General features: G+C 44.8%; 1 protein-coding gene across 1 annotated transcript in view; it reads left to right on the forward strand.

Annotated features, from left to right (window-relative positions):
• LOC119428632 (XK-related protein 6) overlaps nt 1-8,427 on the forward strand; it is a 31,978-nt gene extending 23,551 nt beyond the window's left edge. Inside the window, exons 2-4 of the mRNA XM_037696299.1 lie at nt 704-900; nt 3,935-4,352; nt 6,741-8,427. Coding sequence (XP_037552227.1) covers nt 704-900; nt 3,935-4,352; nt 6,741-7,245 — 1,120 coding nt within the window. The 3' untranslated portion in view covers nt 7,246-8,427. The remainder of the gene's footprint in view (nt 1-703; nt 901-3,934; nt 4,353-6,740) is intronic.
• Nucleotides 8,428-8,991: the final 564 nt, after the last annotated feature.

The following is an 8,991-nucleotide window of genomic DNA, read 5'->3' on the forward strand; positions in this document are numbered from 1 at the left end:
GGGGGGGGGGCAGCAGGAGGATATTCAAGTATAAACTATATTGTTTTATATCGAGATAGTCTCAGCTTATATCACAAAAACAATTATGTTATTTTTTAAATATCGAGATATCGTCCAGCTCTAGCGCCAAACTTCTAATTTCCACCTAGAAAATGCTGGAAACAGCCGTGTCCTTACACACACAAGGTAAAAGTAGCTCTTAGATTGGGGGGGGGGGAACAAAACTCAGAAACTGTCAGCCATTATATTATTTATATGTTATTGGTGTTAGCATTTCCCTCCCAACATCGGTATCGGTGATAGCCAGAACTTCCATATTGGTCGGGCTCTAAAACCCAATGCACTGAATGCCTCATACCTCAACTGTCAGGCACAGCGGTGGGAGATTCATGATCCGGCTGGTTTGGGAACCACAAGACCATTGTCCCACCGTGACAGGATGGAGGGGCCACATTTGGTCGTCAAAGAAAAACAAAAGGACTCGATACTCAAATCAAAACGTGGCTCATTCAAGACATTCTGGCATTTGTGACTCTTTGAAATGTTTAGCTTTGTCGGCCATGTTGTCCTCATTGACAATGAACGGAGCTCTCCACATCCTTCAAAGTCTTTGTGCTGTTTAAAACCTGCTTCTTCTCACCGCAGCGTTTGCTCTCTTCAGCCTTTTCATCAGAAAACATCTCTCTACCTCTGACCCCACCAGGTACATCAGGACGCTGTACCTGGGCGTCATGTCGCGCCGACAGAAGGAGCACCAGCGGCGCTGGTACTGGGCCATGATGTGCGAGTACGCGGACGTCAACATGCTGCGCCTGCTGGAGACGTTCCTGGAGTCCGCGCCTCAGCTGGTCCTGCAGCTCTGCATCATGATTCAGGAGAACCGGGCCGAGACGCTGCAGTGTAGGTGGAACGGGGAAAGCAGGCAAATGGGAAACGTTTACTGGCACTAATGCTGTTTCCGTGTAGCTAACAAAGCCCTTGTAATCTAACAGCTGCATAAGCAGTAATTAGCCATGTGCACACAGTGTGCTCGGTAATGTGCGTCTGCAGACGGTGCTCCTTTGGACTCCAACAAGGCTTGTGTGAGTACAGGTATTCATATGAACAGTCATAAATGATGGGAGAATGAGCTAGCCAGTCTCCATCCCCCTCTTCCTCCACGTGTATGAACGAGGCACATTATTCATCCCCAACACTCCGTGGTTTTTGAGGCACTTCCTTCCGGGGATCCAAACGACAGCTGGGACACTCATCGCTCCCATTTTTAAAACAGCCCTTAGCTTCGGTCGTGTCACACGCCACCTCTTACGAATATGTTAACAGCGTTCCCACAGAACACCCTCATGCAGTTTTAATCATCTCGCTCTGAACAGCGGCCGTAGCAGGACCCAAACGCAGAACTCAAGGTAAATCTAGATGTTTTATAACAGGAACTGAGCGGTAGCAAAACGTGTTAAAGGGATCTCCCATTGCACATATTGGCCTTAATGTGCTGTTTCTATATTCCACTAAAAGTTGCTTGTGTGTTACACATGAAAACACCTAAATACTTACACAAGACAACAAAGTTCATGCTCAATCATCCAGGTATCAAATCCAATAATTCTCAGTCAGGTCATCTGGACAGTTCTTTTTTATAGAGACGTTTCACCCTCTATCTGGAGGTTGGAGTTTATTACGGTTTTCACAGGACCATTTATGTTTTACCAGTGCAATGCATTCTGGGTCCATGAGATACATCGGCTGAAGTAGAGACAACACAAGGAGTCGAGGCGAAAATTATAACATGGGACAATAGTGATATTTTTAGTCCTTATGCAAAATATATGGGTCGAAACGCTCAAACAAGATCAGCCTGTGAACTCTGTACAACTCCTACTGTGACATGGATCAACTCCTTCAGTTGGGATCACCTTGCCTCTCGCATACAGTTCGACTGCATTTATCCAGTTCCAATGACATTCCAATGACCTTGCTGTGTATCCTGGTGAGGTGGATCAGTGGGCCAATGTCTCGCTCACGTCAATGTCAGTCTTGAAGAGGAGGTGACCGACGATTGTTCCACTTTGGAACCGGTATCCACAGCCACTGTTTGCAGTTAGGAGGCTGAGGGGGTTCAGGCCTATGCAGAACATGAGTGGCGACGATGCAGCACCTTGGTTTACTGTATGCCACATTTAATGCCGACTTGTGCAGTTGGCTTTGAATTGGCCTCTAGAGTTGCCGTCCACATTCCCATTGAGTTCTCGATGAAGGCTCTTAGTGTCCTGTTGATGGTGCATAGCTTCAATCACTCCGATATCCATGTGTGTGGCACCGAGTCGTGGGCTTTTCTGTAGTCAGTCCAGGCAGTGCACAGGTCTGTGTGTCTGCTCTTATGGTTCTTTCAACCAGTAGCTTGTTCTCCTGGTGTTCGTGCCAATTCCCTTCTGTGCCTCAGTCAGGTATTGAATCATGTGCCTATTCCTCTTAGCCCCTATAATCCCTGATAGGAGCGTTCGTGTTGTACAGAGGCAGGTGAAAGGCCAGTAGTTGGACAGGGTTGGCCCTTTCTGGGGAACTTTCATGGTCAGGGCAGTCTGGCCTTGTGTCAACCGCTCTAGGTGGGACCCTTCCACACCAGCTGGTTCATCTGAGCTATAAGGCGTTCATGGATTAACATTCAAGCTGAATGAAGCTCGCACCAAAGCAACCTGTCCGTCATTTACCCCAGAATGCATTGCAGCGTAGATAAAAAGGCGACATTTAGGGATGCACGATATTATCGGCATGGTATCGTATCGGCCGGTATTAGCGATAATTTAAAATATCAAACATTGACCAGTTCCATCAAAATAACTCACAGATATAAAAGGCTTCAGTTTTAAGTTAATTTTTAATTTAAGAAATTATCAAGTATATCGATTAATGCACTTCTACTCGTGCACTTTTCACTTGTCACGTGCGAACGGGTTGAGTTCAAATTTGTGACAAATCTGCACTGTTCTAGTGTCGTCATTGTGTTAGAGTAAATGTCGTGAATAATCCCACATTAAACATAATCCAACATTAAACATAATCCAACATTAAACATAATCCAACATTAAACATAATCCAAGTTGAAGTGTTGCATCATTTTCAGCCCCTTTTTGTCTTCTGCATCTGGAAGCAGCCGAACTGACGAAGACCTGCAGAATAATGTCGTGTTTTAATTCCACAGCAGAGAGAGCCATTTATTCTCTGTAAGGAGGTCTAAGGGGAAAATATCGGTATTGGTATCGATTCACATATCGGCATATCAGATATCAGCCACAAGCCCAATATCGTTCATCCCTAGCGACATTCTTGTCAATCTTTTTTTTTAAATTGTGAAAACTAAACAGCTTACGGTATTTATGTGGTCTCGTTTTTATAGCTCAAGTAATTGTTGATCAAAGAAGGTCTTTTGTTACAACCAGTCCTTTTAAGAACAAAGTCAATCTGTCAGTTTACACAAGGTGACCAGAGGACGTGATGAAGACTCAAGAACCCGACGAGCGGTGATTAGTGAGCAACAACAGATGTGCTCATTACCAACAGGGGCTGGTGGCAGGGATATCTGAGAACATCTAATGGCTATGTTGATACAAGAAGACAATATTAAAGGTCAAACATTAATTGAAGGAATGCATGTTGCCGGTCGTCTTTCAAGCCAGAGTGATAGGAAATGAATCGTGGCCATTTTCATCGAACCTTGTAAAGGACATGTGCACTGTCTTGAATTGTTAGTCAGGCCATGTGGAACCGATGGCACCACATTTAATTTTAGCAATAATAATCTAGAACACAATGAAACCGAAGGCTGAACAGAAACAAACTAAAATCACCAAAAACATGGCGATGATGTCATACTGTCATTAAGCTAGATGTGATGACATTTCCCCTACCTGTAATCCTCCTCTGTTCATTTCCTCAGGCGTTTCGTCCCTGGCCTCCCTTCTTTCTCTCGCCTGGGTTCTGGCCTCCTACCACAAGCTATTGCGTGACTCTCGGGACGACCAGCGCAGTATGAGCTACCGCGGGGCGCTGTTGCACCTCTTCTGGCGCCTCTTCACCATCTCTTCCCGTGTCCTCTCCCTCGCCCTCTTCGCCTCCCTCTTCCACATCTACTTCGGCATCTTTGTGGTGGTCCACTGGTGCGCCATGGCCTTCTGGGTGGTGCACGGAGGCACCGACTTCTGTATGTCCAAGTGGGAAGAGGTGCTCTTCAACATGGTGGTTGGGATCGTCTACATCTTCTGTTGGTTTAATGTGAAGGAGGGGCGGACGCGTCATCGAATGATAGCGTATTACACCGTGGTGTTGGCTGAAAACTCCATCCTCACTGGCCTGTGGTGAGTTACCATGACTGAGCTGTTGACTGCACGGTCCCATGGTTGATAAGGTCCAAGATGGTGTTAGTTGATCCCAAAAATCAGTGTTTGTTGGGAAACAAGTCAAAGCCATTCGGTTAGACTGAAGTTTGAGGGAATTGATAAATGGGACAAGATGGCACCCCTTTAGCAAGGTACAAAGTGGATCATCTGATTAGACACAATTATTTCTTCCAAAAATCTTTAGTATAGTTACAGCTGTAGTCAAAATCCAATTAGTTAAAGGCTGCAAAGCCTGGTAGATATAGGTGAGCATTCATTTGTGGAATTGTTCAAGAAGTCCAACTCACGCAGTAATTGGACAGCAAACTGTCCAAACCTAAAGTGCTGTGCAAAAGTTTGAAAGCACCTCTAAATTCTTTGTATTTGTTTTTAATGTCCTTACTTGTAATCTTTTAAATTGGTTTTGATCAACAGATTTCAGCCTTTCTGAAGGTCTTTGGAGGGTTTTCTTTTTTTACTTTGGCTGCTTTTTCACCCGTTGTATATAAAGGTTTCAGCCAACAGCTCTTGGAAAATCACTTTATTGTCTCTTGTAGCAGAATGAAAGGGGGAATTGGAAATACTCCACCCATTCGTCCGAGCATGTTGTGAGTGATACCTTGAAAAAAACAAGTGAGGTTCTGACATGATTCAAGAACGCCACCACCATACAGTATGTACATGTAAACTGGCCACCAGTATCATCTGAGGAAACTATGCTTCTAGATTGCCTAAAATGTCCTCAAATGATTGGGGGGACTGGTTGGGTGGTCAAAGATTAATCTATGGTTGCCATTAAGGCCCCCATTGACCAGCCCTGGCTCCACCATTTCTCCTGGTGGTGGATAAACTTGCCAGGATCTGTCACTCATTTCCGCCTAAGTCAAGCAAAAAAAAAAAACAACCTCTGTTCTTGTGCACAATGCAACTCCTACCCACTTATTTTACACCAAAAACATTAAGGGTTACATGTATTCCCTGTTCATTTCCAGCCCAGACAAACACTCATCTCGAAATCTACAAACATTCACTATTCAAATCCTTCAATGGCAGGCGAAATAGGCGTTGCTTGTTTGTCAAATTTTGCAATCTTTTGTATTTTTTCCATACGTATGACCTAAAAAAGGGGAAAAATTGTGACTTCTTGGCAGGCTAAAGCCTAAAGATCTATTTTAAAATTGGTTCGGCTGATTGGTAACTCTAAATTGTCCCTAGGTGTGAGTGAGAGAGTGAATGTTTGTTTGTCTCGTTTGTCTCTGTGTGTCCCTGTGATGGACTGGAGACCTGTCCAGGGTGTCCCCCGCCCCTCGCACAGTGATTGCTGGACATGGGCACTGGCGACCCCCGTGACCCAAAATGGAAGAAGCGGGTAAAGATGGTGGATGGATGGATGGTTCCTTGTTTATGTGTCAACACAACACTGGGTCACAGAAGAGGAGCAGTTTGCCTGAACGTACAGTGTATTGTCTAAGAGAATCTACCCGGTCACTCCTGCATCTGACAGAAATGCATAGCTTTACTAGAAGCCAAACTGGGTTCATTCAAAGCGACTACTCACTCCTGTGCAAGACATTGGAGAAGGAATACCAGGTCCATCTGATTCAATACAGATTCTGAACCTCAAACAAGGTTGAAAAGAAAATCCTTGGATTTACTACAACTGTCTTCTGAGTGTTATTTGGATCACAAACTGAGGTAGGGACGGAGGGCTGGAGATCATTCCTGTAAAATGGGTGAGAAAATCCCAAAGAAAAACTCTGGAAGACATTCAGAAACGCAGAACTAGTGACCTATTGACTTTAAAACACTTAAAGTCTGGCTTCTTGAAAGTAAAAAACAAAAAAGAGACGTGTAAAAACCTTTGCCTAGTAAATGGTAAATGGACTGTACTTATCTAGAACTTTTCCACCTTATCAAGACACTCAATGCACTGTACAACACAGTCTGTGCCTTCATTTACCCATTCATACAGCACTCTACTAGATCTGTACAAGACTAATCAGAGCTTTATCACATTCATACACCAATGGGACACACATTGGAGGCAATGGGGGGTTCAGTGTCTTGCCCAGGGACACTTCGGCATGTGCTGGTGGAATCGAACCCTCTAGCATTGGAGGACGACTGCTCTAACCACTCAGCCACAGCCGCCCCAAGTACTGAAGGACCCTCTTTAGATGCCATACATTTTTACCAGAGACTCGGAACACGATTTAATTTAGAAAAGAAAACCCCGCCCCCAAGACTGGGGGAACTCCATTGGGTTTGAAGTGAAATGCTTCTAGAACTTCTTTTAAGTTGCCTTCATCATCTTCTCAACTATAACCACATAAAGACGTGTGCTCACGTTTCTCTGTTACCCTGCAGGTACGCTTATCGCGATCCGGCGCTGACCGACTCGTACGCCGTCCCTGCCCTGTGCGGCGTCTACCTGACGTTTGCCAGCGGCGTCCTGGTCATGCTTCTGTACTACGGTTTCCTGCACCCCGCTACAGCCCACCTCCAGCCGAGCCCCGCCTCGTCCTGTTGCGCCCAGCTGCTCTGGGGCCTCCCGCTCCCCCCTTCGGCCCCGCCCACTGCCCCGCCCACCCCAGCCCATATGACCAAGTCGCAGACGGAGGAGGACGTGGCCGAGTCGTGTCTTCCAGTCTTCCAGGTGAGGTCCGCTCCCCCCACCTCCAAGCCCGAGGGCCCGCTCATAAAGATCGACATGCCCAGGAAGCGCTACCCGGCGTGGGACGCTCACTACGTAGACAGGCGCCTGCGGAGGACTATAAACATCCTGCAGTACATAACGCCTGCCGCTGTGGGCATCCGCTACCGCGACGGACCTTTGCTCTATGAACTTTTGCAGTACGAGTCCTCACTCTGACACACGCACACCCATCCCACACACTTCAGAACACTTGAGCACACAGCACCGTAAAAATGTACGTATATGTGATCGTGCAGATTTAGGAGAGACTTAGAAACATTTTCATACTCATGAAACTGATATAAGCACACTCGCATCGAAGCAATCGCTCTCAGACACGTTGCATGGGGGGCACCTGAAACCTGCGAGTCCCACGACTCGGCAAGTTCTCACCTTCTCCCCCTCTGTTCAGTCGCTCTCCATTCGGTCTCATTCTTTTAAATGTTGCATCGCTGTGAGGAGAAAAAAACAGTTACGCTATTCTTGTCGCGATCATCGTGCATTCAGGGGTGTCCGTAGAATAAAGCAACGCGAGACAAAAGAACGGGAAGAAAACTTTTACTAGGAGGAGTTGTGAATATGTTGCTGTGTAGTCCAGAAATAGTGTAAATATTTTATGTGCTAAACTGACGTATTTTAATGTACCGTGACTTGGACACAACGTTTTGGAGTTGGTTGTTGAACCAGGAGAGGCCGAGCAGGATTATCTAACCAAACGTTCGGACAAATCTGAAGACTTAGCTTTTCAACTTGAATTAAGCTGAGATTAAAAAAACATTCTGGTTGAACAAGGGTAAGGAGCGTCCCTGAGGAACACCACAACAGCAACTTGGCAAGCAGAACTGAAGAAGAGTGACAAATCTAGCTGGTAACGTTTCAAATTAAAAGCCTTCTATTGAGACCTTCAAATCACGGGAGAGAAAAGACAAATGTCTCATGTTCATGTTAAAATAAAAGCTAAAGCAAAACCTGATGAATCTGCATAAAAATAAATTATGTCCTCTGTAGCAAATAATAAACTTGTAATGTAGTGCACAAACTAACAAAATAAAACGCAGAGACGAGCTGAAACAGATGAAACTGTAAAAAATCGCAGCTTATTGGAGATTTGTAGTAATTTTTCTACAACAGTCAAATTTAGATCCAGCCCAAAGAAAACAGGTCTACTGCCTAAACTCATTCTTTTTTATTCAAGGGTACTTTTCCTTCTACTGAGCAGCAAATTAATAAAACGTTTAAATGCACAAAAACTTGAGCATTTTTAAACGTTTAGGCTAAACTGAAAACCTAAAAACTAATTAGAGCTAAAACAAACTTTAGCTAACATTCAGTTCAGTTTATTTATAAAGACCAAGTCACAAGAGAAGTCGTCTCAGGTCACAGGACAGAAACATTCACGTTCGTTAAAAAGTCAATTAGTAAAAGTTCTCTATCTGAGGAAGCAGCAGATTGTGTTGAATCTTCACCTCATCACAGTCTCTCATCCTGAGCAAGCACAGAGGAGACAGTGGAAAGAAAAACTCCCTTTTAACAGGAAGAAACCTCCAGCAGAACCAGCTCAGGACAAGAGACCATCTGCTTTGGTTGAGAGGACAGGAAGGAGAGACAGACGAACACAGAATGGTGGTCCAGGTGAACTTTCTACAGGAGGAAAGACAAAAAACACGTTAAGATATAAATAATTACAAATACAAACAGGTAGAGTAGAGCAAGAACAGAGGCTGCAGTGGGTTTCAGCTACATTAAAGTGATAGTTCAGAACCTTTTAAAGGCGGGTTCTGTAATTTATATCTTGCCTATCGAAGATAGCCATTTGAAAAACCTAATGTTGTAGGAATAGAGTTTAATTCTGTCCAGACTGATGAGCTAATGGCTAGTCTAACTGCTATCACCAGTGTTGGCGGCAGCAGCTAGCTGTAGCAC

Source organism: Nematolebias whitei, chromosome 23 (assembly GCF_014905685.2).
Source record: "Nematolebias whitei isolate Nwh7 chromosome 23, NemWhi1, whole genome shotgun sequence".
In the NCBI taxonomy this organism is placed as follows: domain Eukaryota; kingdom Metazoa; phylum Chordata; class Actinopteri; order Cyprinodontiformes; family Rivulidae; genus Nematolebias; species Nematolebias whitei.